The sequence below is a fragment of the Notechis scutatus genome, chromosome 8 (genome assembly GCF_049901735.1).
Source record: "Notechis scutatus isolate UNSWTSFEM ecotype Mainland chromosome 8, rNotScu1.2, whole genome shotgun sequence".
Taxonomy (NCBI): Eukaryota; Metazoa; Chordata; class Lepidosauria; order Squamata; family Elapidae; genus Notechis; species Notechis scutatus.
The window spans coordinates 25,220,905-25,240,566 of NC_142016.1; the positions used below are offsets into that span (position 1 = coordinate 25,220,905).

Consider the following 19,662-nt stretch of genomic DNA (forward strand, 5'->3'; position numbering starts at 1 on the left):
GGAGCCGGGCTGCAATTTTAACACACAGCTGAATACGCACCAGAAGGATGTTGTGTATGTACGCACATCTGAACGTGCTCTCAGCAGGCCTCCTCCTCCTTGTGTTCTCACCAGCTGGGTAGATGCAACTTTGACCTCCTTGTTTGAAACGTGCTCGGGTGTTGTTTTCCCTTCTCGCCACTTTAGCATGTGTGCGTCTGTTAAACAAGCAGATGCTTTGCTCAAAATAACTTTTCATTCAGACAGGAGAAAAATGTAGAGCGGCTTAAAAAGAAAGTCAGGCATAAGGAACCTCAGGCTGTTGCCTGGGCCTGTTGAGCCCCTGTTGAGGGAAGGACAAGTGAGGACAAACGGATTAATTCATTCTGTTTGTTTCTTGGTTTGTTTCCCCCCCTCTTCCTTTCATTTTTACGTCCAGCACATCCGGGTTGGATGGGAACAGCTCCTCACCACCATTGCCCGGACCATCAACGAGGTGGAGAATCAAATCCTGACCCGGGACGCCAAAGGAATCAGCCAGGAGCAGATGCAAGAATTCCGGGCCTCCTTCAATCATTTTGACAAGGTACCCGAGTAGGAGAAGCGAGAGAGAGCCGGGTGTAGGGAGGGAACCTCTCTCGTGTAGCCCATTTACATGTGTGCATGTTACCCACACGGCCTTCCCGTCCCTTTGTAAGTCTCTCGCTCTCCAAAGGAAAGCTGGGCAGTTGTGCAGCGTTTCTTATATATTATATATATTTTTAATTATTACCTTTATTGTCAAAGTACAACCTGTGTACAATGTGATTGGCTGAGCCTCCCTTTGTGCACACACACACACACCCAACACAACTCACAGCGAGGACAGAAGTCCCTAACCCAGTCCCAATCTTATGACACTGTGTGACTTTGTTGCACAAAAGGGTGCCGCCGACTTGGTGGTGTTTTAAGTTGGGCATCTTAACTGGAGGTTTTCAAAAATAGATCGGACAGCCATTTGACTGGGATGGTATAAGGCTCCTGACTGGAGCAGGGGGTTGGACTAGAAGACCTTCGAGGTCCCTTCTAGCCCTATGATTGTATGATTTAGTCTGCCTCTCAAGGATATTGCCGAGATGCGTTGGTTTGTTTTTACTCCTAGATACTGCTAGTTATTATCTTAAGTTCCAGCCGCGTAGATCCTGTCTTTTAAAAAAAGGGAAGCCCAACCTGACACCGTCAGGATCATCCAATTCTTCTGGATCAGGATTATAATATGCAGGGGGGGTTAGCCCAAGTTTTAAGACCCCCTCCCCCAGCAGCCTCCGTCCACCTGGCTGGTACGAAACAAAACAGGCTCTCAGGCTGTCCCACCAAGATATATGAAACCTGCTACTAGCCACCCTTCCCCTGGACCCCATAACGAGGATCCTTTTGGGTCAAGCGATGCCAAGGCCATCCCATAACGCTCCTGGCCTTGGCCTGTCACCTAAAAAGAGCTTGGGGGGAGCTTGATACAGCCCCCCCAGCCCAAGCGTTGGGGTGCAGATTGTGCTGCCCAGGCACAGACTGGCCGTGCAGTTTCGGGGCGTTGGAGCCCCTGTTGGCAAAGTTTCCTTCTTCCAGCTGTGGGGGGACATGGTAGAGCAGGGAGTCTCCAACCGTGGCAAGTTTTAAGACTTTGGACTTCAACTCCCAGAGTGCTTCAGCCCGCAAAAGCCATGAGGGGATAGAGCCCTCAACAAAGCTTTCCCTCTGAAGGGGCTTTTGTGTTTCTCGAGCTCAGGTACTTGAAGACGAGTGGACTTCCAACTCCCAGGATTTTCCCCAACAGCACATGCTGGCTGGGGAATGCTGGGAGTTGAAGTCCACCCGCCTTTAAGTTCCTGAACTAGACAAAAACTGCTATAAACAAACATATCATGAATTTAACTTTATGGCCTTTAACCAGTGGTGGGATTCAGCCGGTTCACACTGGTTGAAATGAACTGGTTGTTAAATTACACACACACACACACACACACCGCTCTCAAAGTGGATCCTGGGTGCTGAGCTGCAGTGAAGAAATGGGAAACTGAGTGGTTGGCGCAAGAGAAGGAGGAGGCCGCTTTCCCTTTTCTTCTCCCTGTTCCACCTCCTTTCCTCGTACGAGTCTTAAACTTGCCAAGGTTGGAGGCTTATGTCCTACAGCCCCCCCCCACTTCCTATCTGGGCTAAGAGTCCTAAGCTGGTTTGGATCTCACACACACACACCTCAACAGCCAGCCTTGAACTAACGGCGTGTCTTTTCCCCTTTGCTCCGCCTTCCTCACCTTCATGGGGGGCCTCCCTGCCACCCCCTGCCTTTCCTCGACGGGCGTGCCGTGCCCTGCACCCCTTCCTACCTGCGGCTTGGCGGTAGGACCACGGCGGCTCCCTGGGACCCGAAGAGTTCAAGGCCTGTCTCATCAGCTTGGGATACGATGTGGAGAATGACCGACAGGTACCCGTTGCCCGTGAATCGCGCCATCCCGCCAGTGACGAGATTGCAATTAACCGATTTCCTTTCTCTCTTCCTTCACTGCGTTCTCTCTCTCTCCCCCTTCCCTCTGACCATCATGCTGATGTCTGGTATCTGGTCCCCTTGGACTGCTCCTGCCCCACCCTATCCCCTTGTGCTGACCCCCATCCCAAATGCTTCCCGACTGACTTTTTTTTCTCTGCGTCTTTTCCTCCTCCCGTGGGGTCCATGCTCTTTTCATCGTTGACCCTCGGCATACTTTATCCATCTCTGCTCGCCCACCACTTTTCTTCTTTCCTTCGTTCCCGTCTGTCCTTCCTTCCTCCCTTCCGCCCTTTTCTGTTGGCTGCTTGGAATAGAAGCGCACGGGGAGCATGGATACAGATGACTACAGAGCCCTCCTTATCTCCACGGGATACAGCCTGGTATGCTCTCTGCTTGCGCCTTTCGCTTTGCTTTCTTGCTGCTCTGACGCTGCTGCTGTTGCTCCAGCTCGTCTCTCTCTGCCTTTTTTTGGCGAGGGCCTTCGGGCCAGGCCTTGAATGTCACCTTGGGGAGGGGAGGGGAAATCATGCATACTAGGGTGGGTGGTTGGGTGGGAGAGGACGCGAGAACGAGAAAACACTGAGTTAATGCCCAGACTGGTCTGCATTTTTCAAACTTGGTGACTTTAAGAGGTGTGGACTTCGACTGCCATAATTCCCCAGCCAGCAGGGGCCATGCTGGGGAATTCTGGGAGTTGGAAGTCCACATTGCCAAAGATGAGAAACCTATCAACGAGGGCAAACTTTCTAGAGTTCCTCCTTCGGCACACAATTGTGTGTTCAGAACCCTTCGAAAGTGGACCTGGGCTCTATCATCCTGCAGGAAGAACTGAGCCTTTGTTCTTCTCCCGACCCTCCCTTATCAGGGCGATGCAGAGTTCAACCGGATCATGAGTGTTGTGGACCCCAACAACAGCGGTGTGGTGACTTTCCAAGCCTTCATCGATTTCATGTCCCGGGAAACAACCGACACAGACACAGCCGATCAGGTCATTGCTTCCTTCAAAGTTCTGGCTGGAGACAAGGTGAGCTGAAGGACGTCGCTGCCTGCAGAAGTTGGCCAGGGCTCTTTAGGCAGCTGGGGAGGGGGAGGGTCCCTCCCCCTGCACTCCTGAACTTCCCCACAACTGGCTAACCAGGCTGGGTAGGCATCATGAGCCGTGGTGGCACAGTGGTTAAGATGCAGTATTGCGGGCTAACTCTGCCACTCCGCCAGCAGTTCAATCCTGACCGTCTCAAGGTTTGACTCAGTCTTCCATCCTTCCGATCAAATGAGGACCCAGATTGTTGGGGGGCAATGCGCTGGCTTTATAAACCGCTTAGAGAAGGCTGTAAAGCACCGTGAAGTGGTATATAAGTATATAAATTATATAAATATGTAAGCCTGCAGACTATGGCTATGGCTATCACAGCACCCGCTTCTCTCCCCCGCTCAGAACTACATCACGGCGGAGGAACTGCGGCGAGAACTCCCTCCAGACCAGGCAGAATACTGTATTGCCCGGATGGCACCTTACCAGGGTCCTGATACCATTCCTGGGGCTCTCGACTACAAATCCTTCTCCACGGCGCTGTACGGCGAGAGTGACCTGTGAGGGTGTGGTGGCGGCAGCAGCGGCGGTGGCGGCAAAGCGCTGGCACTTCTTAGGAAGGGAGGAGGGGAGGCCCATGGAGGCCCATTCCGTTTCCTTCCACACCGTATCTTCGGTTTCTCTCTCTCTTTCTCTCTCTGCCTCCTCTTCTCACTCGCACACCCCCACAGCCACCAGGGACTACTCTTCCTCTCCCCCCATGCTATTTCTTCTCTCTGAAGACAAGTAGCTGCCTCCTCTCGTGTTTTCTTTTTCTATTTTTTTTTAAAAAATTGTGACTTCTACGAGCACGGTTACCTATGCAACAGCCATGGTTCTTTTTTCTTTTTTTTTTCCCCCTCCCCACTTTGGCAAGACACCCCCTTGTTTCCAGCCACTTCAGAGGGACTCAGCAGCCCCCCTTGATAATTGCGTCACTGTGACGGGCGGGAAGAATCATGGGTGCCAGAGTGCCAAGTCCAGCAAATGAGCGTCCAGATACAGTTTGGGGAGGGGGCTTGTTCAACTTATATCCTTTGGTATGGGGAGGCGGTTGTGTGTGTGTGTGTGTGTGTGTGTGTGTGTATAAAACAAATATATACATACATACATACATACATACATACATACATACATACATACATATATTAAGAACAATATGTATATATATTGTTCAAAAAGTAGGGGAAAGCTTCTTTAACGTCTCTGTTGTCCTGTCCCTTGCTTTGTTTCTCATTCTTCGATTTTAATTTATGTAGCTGGTAGGCAGGAACTTGGCTTGAACAGCGCTGGTGCCTGGACAGTAGGGTGATCCAGCGGGCATCCCACTTTTCTCTGGATGTGTATATGTTTTAATGCAGAACAGGATCCTTGCCCCTTTCCTCTCTTAGGGTAGGCACTTCCTTTCTCATCCTTCGGTGCAAAGACCTTCCTTTGCCGTCCTAAAACCACTTACTCACTTTTTTTTTTTTTTTAAATTTAGCAACGCCAAAGGGAGCTGCCCCCGTGCCCCCTTTTTTCACCTGTGTTCAACACAGTAGGGAAACACAGTTGTTGGATCTGGGCAGGGGGGCTCTCAGGCCCACGATGACTCCTACCTCCCAGCCCACCTTGTTGGAAACACATTTCCTGGGTGTCAGGTGCTTCGAATGTTCTGCCTTAGATGGAGTGGGCTACCTTGGGATTCTGATCTCAAAAGTTATTTGGGTGGAGGGCACTGCTGGCTGAGAATGCAAACACTCCCCACTGTCCAACACAGACACACACACACAAAATCTCTGTTTCTCTGCTGCCCTTTTGACTCTTCTTGGATCCAAGAGGCAAAACAAGCCAGGATTTGCTTGCAAAAAGGTGGCCTTGGGTTTCCCTATTTTTTTTATTTTTTTTTGCACATTTTCTCTCTCTTCCTCCCACTCCCCATTGTGGGGCAGTGACTAATATAAAGGGAAAGGGAATATTGTCCCATGGAGTATTTGGGAAGGGGGAATTCTTAAGGAGTATATTAAAAGAGGGAAGCTTTGGCTTTGTCAAGCCCAGTGGGACCAATGAAGGAGGCCCGCACAAATGTCAGGTTCGCAAAACAGGGCGGGAAGAAGCCGGTGAACCTTTTCGTCGGGGAAGTCCTCCGAACCTACTCAGCTGTTCCTTTTGTTTTTGGTTTTTGGAGGGCAGCGTCAAACCGAGTCTTCCTTCTCCTTTCCTCTTTTGCTCTGAATAACTCTTGATCCCATTGCTTCACCCTCTTAGGCCTGTTTGTAATTTCTTCTTCATCGTGGTGCAGGTTTTTCTGGGGACCAAATTCAAATGCAAGAGAACCATGCAAATCTCAATTATTGGTGGGTCTTTTTTTTTTTAAACAAAAAAAGAGACACAGCAAATTGGTTGCAATTTAACAACAATCCAGATGGTTATTATTATTAAATATAAATATATATATTCCTCTAGCATTGTATATTGTTAATTGATGGGAGGGGGATGCTGTTTCTGTCCCTTCCCCCCTTTCACCCTCTTGTTTTCATCATGTAGTTTTAAGAGTTACCGCTGCCTCTAGCACCAGAAACTAACATTTCCACACTATTTTGGGGGTGGGGGAGTTAGGAGGGCATCCTTTCGGTTTTGTTTTCTCTCTCTCTCTCTCTCTCCCTCTCCCTCTCTTTGCCATCAGGAAAAACTTTTTCCATCAGGAAAAACTTTTATTTTATTGCAATTGCTACAAAAATCTGTCTTACCAAGGGTTAAAACCCTGATACAATAAGGAATAACCAGGTTCTGTCTGCCTCAATTGGCCGTCAAATCTGTTCTAAAACTTACACATTTTTCTGAGGAAGCAGCTCTCCTTGCTCTTGGGAAAACCAGACAATAAAATATAATATTTTTAAGGGTGACTCCTAGTGTTGTTTTTTCCCCCTACCTCCTTCTCCAAGATGCGTGTAGACTGTTAATGGCTCACCTGTATGTCGTTGCTTTTTTCTCACATTAGAAAGCTTTAATTAAGTAAGAGTCCAGCTTAGCTCAGATTTATCCACCTGCCAAATCGTGGTTAGAGAATGCTGACTCTGGCATTCCTTTTCTAAAGTTGTTCCCCAATCTGGTTTATTGGTAAGCTGCTTTGATCCGAAGCTTAGGAAATCAACTGATCAGAGAAGCGGTCCATGGTAGAAAGCATCCTTCGCAAAGGGAAGCTAACTACCTCCCATTATCAGATTCTACTCCAAGTAATCCTCAATTTACGACCGTAATTAATTGTGCCTGAAGTTATGGTCATAAGCAGAGGTGGTATTCAGCCGGTTCTTACCGGTTCTAGAGAACCGGTAGTGGAAATTTTGAGTAGTTTGAAGAACCAGCCAATACTACCTCTGACTGGCCCCGCCAACCCCATCTATTTGCTACCTCCCGAGTCCCAGCTGATAGGCTGGGTCTTCTTTGGTTGCCCTGCACAGGAGAACGGAGCTGGAAAGCAGGTTAGTGGGATGGGGAGGGAATGGGGATTTTGCAGTAACTTTCCGCTGCCATGCCCACCAAGCCACACCCGCCACGCCTACCAAGCCATGCCCACAGGACTGTAGTAAAAAAAAAATTGAATCCCACCACTGGTCATAAGTCAAGGCATTAATGTGGACAGACCCTGATTTTTTTTTTGATTTTTTTTGCAGTGGTTCAGAAAATGCCGCGGTTGTTAACTGAATCCATTTTATCCAATGGGGTTTTTTTAGGGGGTGGGGAAGGAACTGGGAGTAAACACTGGAAATGAGCCCCCCCCCCCCAAAAAAATCAGTCACATTACTACAGGACCCTGCAAATGGCTGTAAATTCAAGCAGGTTGCCAAGGCCTTATCACACGACTATATGGGGTGTGAAAATGGATTGAAAGTGGCTTTTTTGGGGGGGGTGGTGTTCAGCCATCTAAAACACTTCAAACCAGATGACTGATAGGATGAATTGGCCATGTATAATGAGTAGGGTTTTTTTTGTAATCCTACCTGAATATCTGTTCCCCCTCTGGAGAACTTCATGCAATTATACATTGTGCTGAGGGTTTGTTTGTTTTTAAAATAAAAGTGGCATTCATTCAATAAATAATTGGGGAGAGAAAGCTGCTATACCTGTGCTGGAAAAGACTTGAGACACCATTAAAAAGATAAGCCACAAGAATTTTCTGTTGATTAAGGGACGGGGTTGAGAAATGTTTCTGAAAAATCTCCCTAATCAAGTATATGTGGATGACAATTTGTCTTCCACTAACCAGTTTGACTGGAAAGAGTTTCGGGGACCAATCCAGTATGGACTTAGGCGACTGAATCAAAAATAACCAGCAATATCTTATTGTTTATTCACTTCCTATTCTAAGCAATATTTTTCTGAAATACGATGGATATAGTAAAAGCTTCTAGGGGAAAATCCATTTATAAATGTTTCTTGGTAAAGTTTTGCTTCCCTGGTTCAACTTTGGCCTAGAATTTCTTCCTACGTTCGAGGAAAATGGTGCAATGTTGAGAATTTTAATCAACTTGGACTCTAATCCTAAAGCAACGTAGGATCTGGTTGTCTTACAAAATTCCCTCACCAAAAAGCCAGAGAAGTTGTGTTCGTACATACAAGTAGTATTGTTTTTATGATTGATTTGATAGGAGACCAACATTTTAATTTGGTGGCCCTGGATGTGGATGAGGAAGAACAAGTTAAAAGTGATGGAAAATTGAAGCCGTGCCTGTGTTTTATGTGTGTGTCGCCTTGACTTTTCTGACCACACCCTTTGGACACTCCTGAAGGCTGCAGTAGATCCAGAAAAATCCAAATAACATTTATTTTTGCAGTTCCAAATAAAAACAGTGACAATAACTCTGTTTCCTTTCATTCGCCAAGATGCCACCTCGGAATGTCAGCAGGATAGTCTTTGATGTTGGCTGCAAAATCAACTTATAAAGTAGCCTGAATGCATAATTTGATTTGCACGATTCTCGTGCTAGCTTTCATCAAACCTAAGATTGCTGGTTTCACTGTTCTTCTCCCAGCTGAAGACGACTTTCTCCAGCTTGATGTCCCCATCCATTCCCAGGAAACGGATGGCCTTGGGTGAAAGGCGGTGGTCAAATTCGGAAAGTAAAATGTTGTTCTCCATTATCTGGGGGGGCGGGAAGCAAAGCAGATAAATCTCCAATTGTAGCAGGAGTCTGATTCCCCCAAGCTTGTTGAAGAGGTTTTATAATCTCTTCTGGGCTTTATAGTTAAGCAAGGTCAGGCCTGGTTAAAATTTGGATGGGAGACCAGCATGTTGTGGGCCTGCGTAAGACCAACTGGAAACTCTTGCTAAGAAACAGACTTGTAAGATAGCACTGTAATTCTGGTTCACAAATGCAACCATGCCTGGAATTAAAAGGTATAGGAGATGTTTCCACCCAGAGCTTTCACACAGCTTATAGCTGTTGGCCATCAAGAAAGCCCTTTGTATCTGTCCTCACAATCCCTTTGAGAGGACATAAGCTAGAGAACAGAGCTCTATAAATCACATTTTTTTGAAAGGAAGTAGCCCTGCTCTTTACTCATTAGATTGGGCGAAGAATACAACAGGTGCTCTTCAGGGAAGTGAGGGGAGTTTGCAACATCTGGCCCAGTTGTGGGGACACAGCTGTCTTTGCTAGCCAAGGTGAGCTGGAAGTTAAATGAGAATTTTATGACACCTCCAGATGGGCTCATATTTGACAGCCAGATTAGCCAAAACATCTGGATGAACACCATATTGGAGAAAGCTCTACTGAATCCCAAATTTTCTTGACTTCATTATCCCCACCCTAAATGTTTATGCTAAAATCCCAAATGATTTTGACTTCCAATATAGCTAGACACCACCACCACCACCCAGTCTATACTTCTTGTGCAACCCTGACAAGTGGCAGGCCCACCCTGCCATCAAGGACAACCAATTCATCCCATCACCTTGTAACTTTTGCTGGTGACGATGAAAGAAATCTTGAACTTTTGGCCTTGCTGGAAGTGAGTTTTTGTCCGGATCTCTTTCCCCCACTGTTGATTTACAAAGCTGTTGAGAGTCAGCACGGGGCTGTTGGAAGACTCTGGGGTTCTCTCGAAGCGGAGCTTGAATTTCAGAGGGATATTGGCCCCGTTGAACTGCCCGTAAGCAAATTCCACATTAAATCTGGAGAAGAACATTGGAGTCTGCTTGATTGATATTTTTTTTTGCCTTGTTTCCCTTTGCCCTTCCTTGACCTTTTTCTAGGAGAATCAACTGGCTTCCATGACATCTCGCGTTGATGTTCTCACCGACCACCACTCACTGGGATAGGAAAGATGCATAATCTGCAACATTCTGTTTAGGTCAACCCAATACAACTATGCCAAGCTAGTCAGCTGAGTTCCTGGCTGGGGAATTCTGGAAGTTGGCCCACCTATCTTACAGTAGCACATCTGAGAAACCCTGTTCTAACATCTGGAAGGCAACATATTTGTATAAATGGCCTTGTAAGTTGCAGGGTGGATGGATTGAGCACGGAGCTTTTCAAAGGGGCACAAAAATTCCCTGCTTCCCTAACGCCTAAGAGTTGGCTGGCCACAACTGGATCCGTCAAAAGACCAAGCAACACCATTTACATAGCTTGTTTTCACTTCGATTAGCTTGAAGGGTGCTTAGAGTCAACTCAACCCTGTGGCAAATTAACCATTCCTTCCCCCAAACATGGGAATTCAGTAGCCTATTAAATGTGAGGCATGAACTCAACCCAAATAGTTGTTGGTCCAATGAAAGGGATTGGTGCTGATTGGTTACCCTTTGCTCTGCTTCAGAATGAGGCCTTCCAGCATCACCCAGGAGTCCGCATCCAAGCCCCAGGGGACAGCCCGATTGTAAGGCATGCGCTGCAGGGGAGAAACATCAAAGTGACTAATAGTGCACAATGTTTCAAGTCCTCTTGAGGAAACACCTCTTTAGGCCAAAATGATTGGTCTGGGGCTTGAAAATATGGCTTCAAATGGCTGATGAGAATCTACAGAAGCTTCATGGACCCCGAGAAACAAAAGAGAGTGTCTTTTGTTTCTCAGGGTCCATGAGATAAACTGCTAAAAACTCTTATACTCAGGTTAACTAAAATGGCTCTGTCCATATAATCTGCAAGTTTCAAATAAACTATTACAGTTTATTACAGTGACTCCAAACCTCCATTTAGCCCACTTTGTTAGAGAATCCTGCCAACCCTAACGGGGTTTAGAAAAACCATTAAGATGGGTGCCCTCTTGCAATCATATACAGCTAGTCCTCACTTAACCACCAGTGGGAGTGGCAACCCTGTTTCTAAGTGACATGGTCACAAAGTAATACATGACCGCGATTTGCAATTGTACAGCCAGCTTTTCCATTGACTCTGCTTGTTGGAAGCCAGCTGTAATGAGTACAAATGGCAAATACATGACCATAAGAGGTTGTAATGGCCATAAGTGCAAAGACTCATTGTAAAGTTATATCTTCAGTGCCACTGTCACTTTTGAACTATCACAAAGTAAAGCAGTCACTAAGCAAGATCTACCTCTGTAATAGTGGCGAACATCTACCTCTAATGGATTATATTCTACTGATTTATGAAATGATATGGTAGGTATGATGGGAGAATTGCATTATTTTGTTACGTTGGTTGTTCTACCCTTTTGACTGCACCTGGAAATGCAAACAGGTCATAAGCGAAGCGGCATCTGAGCTTGAGCAAAGAAATACATAAATAAAGTTCTGGATTGAATTTAAATTTATATTCAAGTCCCTGCCCTTTGTTCATGCCATCCTGGAGTTTTCCAGTCAATTTTGCGATGACTGACTTCATGGTGGCTTCCAACCTGTCAGACAAGTTCTGGGGATTTCTGGCCTTGCACTGAAATCTCTTATCTACCAAGAAAATTTCTCTTAAGCCTCTGTTTCTTGCATTTCCACTCTTGCAGAACATTTATGTTTAAACAGCATCTTCCACCTCCAGAGGTAGTGTTAAAAAAAGTGAGTCAGATCTCTTTCAAAAGAGATGCCTGTTGATTCCTCTCTTTCCAAATTTCAAGAGGGGCTGCCACAGAGAGGAAGGGATCAAGCTATTTTCTAAAGTGCCTGAAGGCCCGACAAGGAATAAACAGATTGAGATTCAACCTGGAAATAAGGAGAAACTTTCTGACAGTGAGAACAATCAACCCATGGAACAGAAGTTGCCTTCAGAAGTTGTGGGAGCACCATCACTTGAGACTTTCAAGAAGAGATTGGACTGCCATCTGTCAGAAATGGTGTAAAGTCTCCTGCTTGGGCGTGGGGTTGGAATAGATGACCTATAAGGTTCCTTCCAACTCTGATTATCTGTTATCTGTTAAGATCTTTCATGGTGTTTACTGAGCAACAGCTGAGATCCTAAAGAGAAGCTGCCATCTTTTCAATCCAATTACCCTAAAACCTCTGATGAATCGAACCCTCCAAATCATTCTTTTAGTTCCCTTCCTTTTAGAAAAGTGAACATGAGCGTGTTAAACAGCATACCAGGTGTTTGGTACATGACAGGTAGAGATGGATGGGTGTGAACATAGGTGTGGTTGTGGGCACAATCACATCTATGACTGCTGGGGTTACCAGACAGGGAGAGAGGAAAATCCGCCCGGAGATAGAGAAAGCCCGCCAAAACTGAGCTAAACAGGTATTTGACCAATCACCGACCGCTGACGTCACTGACAAGCGGTATAAATACCCGTTGTGAAGTTATTCAGCGCGCGCTTTTTTTCAAGTCTGAGGGAAAAAGGTTTTTGGTCGCCTCTCAGAAATGGAGTCCGAAATAGATTCCCAGCTCCTTTTTTATAGTTGTTTGGCTCACCAACCGGCCAGCTTTACAACCGGCCAAAGCTTTAGAGCAGAGTTTCTTCAATGTAAGGGGTGCGTGGACTTCAACTCCCAGGCAGCAAGGGTGAGAAACTGCTTCAAAATGTATTTATTTACGTGTCCTTTAAAAAATACCGCCCATCTCCCTCATATAGGGCGACTTTCCTTGGGAGCTTCCAACCGCCCGGCCTGCTGCTGAAGGAATGCTGGGAAACGTAGTCCTGGAATGCAGCTGCGGCTGGCGGAACTTCCACTCACACCCAAGAGGCCAAACCGGTCTCTGAACCGGTTGGCAGCTGCCTTGCACCCGTGTGCTTTTGGTGGAAAAGAGGGCATGCCGGGTAGGCCTGGCCAGATGGAAGGAGAGGGGGCAAACCGTGATGCCCCCCCCCCCCATGGGCAGAAGAATGCAGAATTCAGCCCAAGCCTCTGTCTTCCAAAGCAAAGTCAGGCCATGGGGTCTTGCAAAGCTGCCACTTGGCAGCCTGTCCCTGAATGGATAGGATTTCGGACCTGGAGGACCTTTGGCAGTCCCCCTTTGGTCAGAAGATGAGAGATGGTGCCATCTGCAATTCTGCTTCTAGCTCTCCAAATCCTGGGTTTGGTCTGGTTCTGCATCTCTGTTTTTAAAGCGTGCTGTCCCTTCCGGCCAAGTACACCCACCCAACCAACCACCAGCATTGCACAATGTGGCAAATAGTTCTTCTTTGCTCCAGATGGGGGTCAATGTGGGAACACAGTTGGCAGTGTCTGTCTGTCCAGGTTGGGCTAAGAAATGTTTGGAAATGTGAACGTTTATGAAAAAAAATACACACTCCATCCTTTCTAGCAAATACAAGATGGGGATGCTGGGCTTGAAATCCAAGCTCTGTGGAGGAGAAGCTGCCTGGGTCTGATTCTCAGACTGGTTTCAGGTTTATGCTAAGGTGAGATTAGTGCCGTCCTGGTTTATTGAGTTGGTGGCGCTTTTGTAATCCATTGTGCAGTCAGATCATGTCAACCCTGCACAGGGCCTCTGCATCTTCCAAGCAGAGAATGGTCTGTGAAGTCAAGATGGCGACTGCAAATCTGAAAGGAAAAGCCACGCCTGTTTTTTTTTTTTAATATGCATTGCACTATTTTTCAATTGTACCATTGAAGCCGTCATTTTGACTTTTTGGACCATCCCCTGCAGACATCTCTGAACACAGCCATTAATAGTGACATCCCCTTCCCCTCTCCCTGCCTCCCCTTCAAAGCAACATACAAGCTGGAACTGCTCCATTAATCATAACGGTTGTGCTACTTACGAAAGTCTCAAATTCTACTGCCATCTCTACGGCGCTGGGCTGGAGGCAGGCTGGCAGCACAGCACAGCCTCTTTATAGATGTCCGGGACTACCCTGAGCATTTTCCCTGCAGCAGCCCTGTCCACACCCATCGGGGCACGCTGAGTCAGGCCTCCCCAGGAGGGTGACACCAACCCTGCAACTGCGACCTGATGCCCAAAAGGCAGTTTCACCGGCTCTGCCGGATCCTGGTGGAGAAAAACCAAAGGTTGGGCAATCAAGGAAACTTCAGAGACAATCAGGGTGGGAGGAAAGGAAGTGCAGGGTGGGGCAGAGTCAGGTGGGCCAGTCCTGCAAAGAGACATAAGGCAGAAGCTGCTGCAAGGCACTCTTTTAGTCTGGTGTGGAAAGAGCAGTAGATTATTAACAGGGTAGTTTAGTTGTGGTTTTTTTCCCCTGCCAGGCTACGAAAAGATTTTGACTCAGAAAACGTGTTTTTCTGCTTCCAGTGCCAGTGGGATTTGATTGTCCTTGGAATTTAGGGATCTTCACATTTTTGTTTCTGCAGGACAGTTTTGGTGATGTTGAGGAAACTGTAGACCCCCCCCCCCCAACAGAATATGGATTGAAGCTGGAGCCATTGAAAGCTTCACCCCTTTTGGGGATGCTTCATGTGGAAAGGGTGAGGCTTTGATCTAGTTGAAGGCATCATCTTGACTTTTATGACCCCCGTCTGGTAGATGGCACTAGTTTGAAGGGAGGATTTATCATGCTAATGGAAAGGAATCAGTAGAAGGATTAGATCCAAGTCATTTCAGGAGATACCGTTTTTTTCATCACCAGGTTGTGATCCTGGATGACTCATAGCATATGTTTATTGGTCAGTGTTTAGAAAGCAGGTAGAAGATAATGTTTTCATGAGCAAGAAGTTCAAAACTTACCAGTCTACAGGTTGCACAAACACCCTGTGAAAATATATCTTTAAAATATGAGGACTTTCTTCAGCAGAAGAATATTCCTCCTACCCTGATTCTATAGTAGACCAAATTCCTGGAAGATTTGAGTGCATTTGTGAAACAATGAAATGCAAATAAGCATTCCTCGTATATGGTTGTGGATCTCCCCTCTAACCATAAACCTCTCTGGTCAGCCCCAGTGGGCAAATGGGTTTTTCTGACTAAGGGACCACAATTCTGAGGTTTCCAGAAAAGTAGACAAATGTTGTATTACAGCAGTTGCTCTTTGTAGTTGCTGAATCTGAACAAACTCTATTGCTGCTATAAACAGGATTTTTTTATGTTGAGTATTTTTGAATCTAAATGTGCTTTTGAGTTGTACATAAATAAAACCAGTAACTTGGTTATGAATTCAGTGGATATTTTTAAGTGAGCTATCTTTCTTCTTGAGAGACTATTTATCAATGGAAAGTTTTTAAAAAAATATTTACTATCAGAAAGTAAGTGATGGAGGTGGTTTTTATTTTATTTAGTGTACAGCAGTGCTACGTTAGCCAGGAGACTACAATGCTAATCCAGAGCAGTAGTTTGACTGCCTGTTTGTTACCCCTGTTTGGTTCACTCTCATGCACTTCCCAAGGTGTGCCACAGGAAGGCAAACTAGCTCTGCATCACAAAGAAAAACAAATAGCTTACCTGCAGTGTCATCCAAGGCTCTCTCCCTCCACCAAAGCTATCTCACAAACAGGTGTCGCAACCAGGAAGGTTCAGCACTGACAGGATTCTAACCACATGAAATGCCAGCTCATCTTCCCATTGAAGTGGTACCTATTTATCTACTTGTATAGAACATTCTTTTGAACTGCTAGGTGGGCACAGGCTGAGGCAAATGACAGGAGCTCAGCCTGCTATGACTTGCTAGGACTTGAATCACTGGAGCAAAGACATGTTCAGCATCATTAAGCCACTCAGCCATCGTGCCTCGAGGAGGTGGTTACAGCCTTCTTTAACTTGACACTTCCAAATCTAAAGATTCTACAGATATTATTTGATAGAGGTATGTATAGATGAGTGTTTTTCAACTTGGCTACTTTAAAATGTGTATTCTTCATTTTTCAGCATTCCCAATTGGGACTGGGGAATTCTGGGAATAGAATCATATGCATTTTAAAATTGCCAAGTTTAAAAAAAGCACTGTTACAGAATAGATATAACCCACAATTTGTTAAAGATAATCCCTATACATACACCATCCTAGGAGAAGACAAGAATTAAATCTGAACTAGCAGAGACTGCATAACCAACTACCTAGAACCTGCCTTGGGAACTGGGGGTTACTTTTTAAAAATTCCAAGTTTTGTCTTTAAATTTCAGAGGACAAAATAATAATAAGGCTTGCATTGCTTGATCAAGAGGTTTTATTGAAAAAATTGCTTAATCTTTATTTTGCTCAAGTGTCTGATTCATTGATCGATTCATTGAATGATTTACTGGAACTTTGTAGATCACTCCAGTTCAGCAGAACCCTGAGTGTGCTGGCAGAGAGGGAGAAAAAAGATATCTACCAGTGCTTGTCTTTTGACACCCCCCTTAATATTGGACGTAGGAAAGGATCACATCTCCTTTAATCTCGAATATGTTGATCTGTGGGAAAGGGCTATAACGATGGGCATAGCTAAAGAAGTACTCATCATTGGCATAAACAGTGAATCAATACTGGTCAGAGCATAAGGGGTGGGATTTCAATGGGGGAGTTGTAGCTCCCATATTTTTTAACACCCCAAAAAAAAAAAAAAAAAAACACCTGAGGGCAATTTTCCAGCAAAGAACTAGAAATGGAATTCTGAATCACACTCTGGAGAACCAATTCCACTCTTCTCCACTAGAGGGGGTATTTATCCCACCAGCCTTCCAGAGATTCAGATTTTAATTCTTTAAGGTTGTGCTAGCTGGAAATTATGGAAGATGGAATCTTACACATCTTTAAGGCACCATGTTGATTTTCTCCCCACTCTCCACTGCCTGCCTATTTGCTTTTCTACCAGCCAAGCTCTTTGCTGGAATCCAGGTAAAATAAGGGCATGACATCCATTGCATAACTATATTAATTTTTTTGACCACCTTTGTATAGAGATACCTCCCTGCTGGAATCAAAGCCAACTCACTTCAAAGTACTGTCCATATTGGAAAGGTCTAAAGGGCAGATCCCGTTCCTCATATCCCCAGGAGCCTTTCAGAAAGCTGTTGCGTACCACAGTTTCCTCATCCAGGCACGGACTAATGTTCAGAGCAATATCTGGGCCAGCCACAAAATTGATTGCAAAACTTGGAAAGAGAAAAAAAGCAGGCAATGAAGAGTAGGCTTTTGAGATGTGATGCCTCAATTTCCACCCCCCCCACCCCCCACACACTAGCAGCCTGCCACATGTTTCAGTGGGTAAAGGCTAAGGGGGAAAACTCTTTTTTCAAATATCATTTATTGGTAAACTGCTGTAGAATATGGAGGTCCTGTCACAATCAAATCCAACCCTTGGTGGAATTTGAGGAAAAAAACAACTAGAAACAGAAAGCCATATTCACCTGTAGTCTATCTCTAAATAGCATTCTTTTGATGAAAGCAGATCCCTACTTAATAATGGTTCAGGTCCTAATCATTCTCCTAAGTCAGGGGTTGACAACAATTCTGTTTCTTGACCTGAATCCCCAAAAGCATGCAAGGGGAAAATAAGACGACCGAGCATTCTGTGGAATGCAGCCTCGTATTATTATAAAGGTCACATTGGGTTTCAGACCTCCAAAGATTTTGTTCTTGAAATAGTAAAAAATCCAGGTTACATTTAATGCTCCCCCCACAACTAATCATGTGGCTCTTGGGCCTGATAGCTGGTGGTAAAGGCAGTTACAGTTCAGTAGGTTTTGGGCTGCCAAAGGTGAAGAGGGCAGTTTCTGAGATGTTGTCTTGGGTACTTTTCCTGATTCTGTGGTGGCTACGAGCATCTCTAATTAGGCAAGTAATATTTGGTCTCAAAATTAAGACATGTTCAAATGGCTTGTTTGCTCAGCAAGTTATCCATAGGATGTGATCATATTGACAAGCAGCTGGTGGTGGATAGGGTAAGAGGCTCAGAAGAGACTTTCATACTTGAGAGATGTTGTCAATGTGGCTGTACCATAAAGAAGAATTAGTTCTTCTGGTTGTGATTCCTGTGTGGTTTCCCACCCTGTCCCTCAGACTTCTTGGCTCACTTTCCCAAGGTCTTTCCCACATACCCTTACAAAACGTTTGGCATGGACCAAAAGTTTCTCTGTTCAGTTACAGCTAGTCTTCCTTTGGCAATTATTTGCACTTAAAAATGGTCCTTTCATAAGGACCATTGTGGCCGTTCCTCACTTTCACAATATTTGCAGGTCTATATTGGAAAGCTGAAGGCAGATATAAGCTGAGTTGTGGTTTTACTTAGCCACTGCTTCATTGTCAGAGTTAGTTGCCATTGCCAGTCCCACCTGTGGTTGCTAAACAAGGACTATTTCTACCTCAATTTCAACCTGTCTAGAAGTTATCACATGGGAAAGTCAGTATTGCAGTTGTGGTGCCTTCCAGACAAATGATGAAGTCTGAGTGTGAAACACAGGTGCATTCCCACCCTCCCAAGGAGCCTCTGTTGTGCATGCAGACCTGGTATTCTTCATCATCGACAATGAAGATGATCTCAAAATGCTTGCCATACTCAAAATTTCTGCTACTGGTTCTCCAGAACCGATCATAACCTGCTGAATACCACTTCTGTCCTGTGCTCTGAGATCAATTTCCGTGTTCCTAATTGCAGAAAAGGCTCCTTTTCTTTCCATTATTGGGTTAATTCCTTCATTTCATTGAAAGCCACTCGAAGTCATGGGTCCATTAAGTACTGATGCAAATCAGCTAATGTGAAGAGATCTGGGTTTGAGACCATTCCTGGGGCAAGCTGGCGGTACCTTAGCCAGCTGTGCTGCTTACTTGTATGATGTGAAACAATGGTGAGGCCTGGTTGACCATCACCTCTCTGGAGAGATTCAAACCAACTGGTCAAAAAGCTGCAGACAGACTAGAAGCAAGGCCATTTTTGTCAATGGAAATAATGTCAAAGAAACAGTGGCAAATAATATTTACGGTGTGTTAGGAATTGCCCGTGGTGAGTTGTCCTAGACCCCCTCTATAAATTGATTTAAAAAGTAGAGAACAAACCATTAGAGGGCAGCAAAACCCCAGTAAGCAGATTGTTGCTCTCCAGCATCTCTGTTCAGCCAGCATGAACCCAGAACCCTAGTGTGATGACCCGGGGCATGACACAAAAATAACAAAGTCACAAAAGTAGAATAAATTCCCTTTAATGCCTTCAACTTGGCCCCAATGTCCAATTAACCTTGGCTGGATAATAAACTCTTCAAAAAACAATCTAGGAAGGGCAGAAATGCAGTCCGAACCCAAAGTAAAGATAATTAGAAATAAAGAAACCAACACAAGCCACACTGAAGTAATTAACACGGCAGGCAAGGATGATAAATTGCAGACTTTCAAAGGATAACACAGCATCCACAGTTGGGAGGATGCCAAAACCCAGATAAGGCTCAACCAAGATTGCTTCCAGCAAGGAACCCCTCTTATATCCTGTTCTCCCAGCTGTAACTAATGAAAGTGATCAGGGCCATTTTCTCTCGTAACCCTTCTCTGTTCCTTCCTGTGTGCGCTAGGATGAAGAGGGGGTGGGCCTGGGTCTTCCTCTGAATGTCCAGCCGGACTGTGCCCTTCCCTCGTTTCTTCCACAGCCCCGGAGCCACACTCTCACTCCCTGTCAGCTGCTCAATCTCCCCCTCAGAATCAGACTCCAACAAGGGCATGACTCCTAGCCTGGTGCCAAGGAAGTAGAAACTGAAAAGTCTTGCTCTATTTCTCAGACTTCTTAAACCATGATGGGTGGTCTGCTGAACTGGGAGACTGAGAAAAAGAAAAATGCCTGGGGATTTTAGGAGAAAAACATGGA

General features: G+C 45.5%; 2 protein-coding genes across 8 annotated transcripts in view; one reads left to right on the forward strand and one right to left on the reverse strand.

Moving 5' to 3' along the window:
• Positions 1-6,451, forward strand: part of ACTN4 (actinin alpha 4) — a 94,967-nt gene extending 88,516 nt beyond the window's left edge. For 2 of the 6 annotated variants that reach the window (XM_087971216.1, XM_087971217.1), the window contains exons 18-22: positions 419-565; positions 2,360-2,440; positions 2,818-2,883; positions 3,369-3,527; positions 3,939-6,451. In XM_087971216.1, coding sequence (XP_087827342.1) covers positions 419-565; positions 2,360-2,440; positions 2,818-2,883; positions 3,369-3,527; positions 3,939-4,097 — 612 coding nt within the window. In that variant the 3' untranslated portion in view covers positions 4,098-6,451. The remainder of the gene's footprint in view (positions 1-418; positions 566-2,359; positions 2,441-2,817; positions 2,884-3,368; positions 3,528-3,938) is intronic. The other 4 variants (XM_087971212.1, XM_087971213.1, XM_087971214.1 and 1 more) reach the window with 2 other exon arrangements.
• A 1,435-nt stretch (positions 6,452-7,886) lies between these two features.
• LOC113425828 (galectin-4-like) lies at positions 7,887-14,095 on the reverse strand. 2 transcript variants are annotated; one of them, XM_087971248.1, is made up of 5 exons: positions 13,707-13,972; positions 10,354-10,442; positions 9,507-9,726; positions 9,161-9,221; positions 8,640-8,769 (listed from the first exon to the last, which is right to left on the reverse strand). In XM_087971248.1, exons 1-5 carry the CDS (start codon positions 13,728-13,730, stop codon positions 8,660-8,662), a joined length of 504 nt encoding a protein of 167 aa, XP_087827374.1. In that variant the 5' UTR covers positions 13,731-13,972; the 3' UTR covers positions 8,640-8,659. The 2 variants fall into 2 exon arrangements, with proteins under 2 accessions (XP_026543891.1, XP_087827374.1); XM_026688106.2 differs by lacking the exon at positions 9,161-9,221 and having other exon boundaries at positions 7,887-8,694; positions 13,707-14,095.
• Positions 14,096-19,662: the final 5,567 nt, after the last annotated feature.

Coding starts and splice junctions, on each gene's coding strand:
- LOC113425828 (XM_087971248.1), bottom strand. CDS start 13,730: ATGGCAGTAGAATTTGAGACTTTC. Junction 10,443..13,706: donor CAGTAGAATTTGAGACTTTC/GTAAGTAGCACA, acceptor TCTCCCCTGCAG/CGCATGCCTTACAATCGGGC. Junction 9,727..10,353: donor ATTCTGAAGCAGAGCAAAGG/GTAACCAATCAG, acceptor GTTCTTCTCCAG/ATTTAATGTGGAATTTGCTT.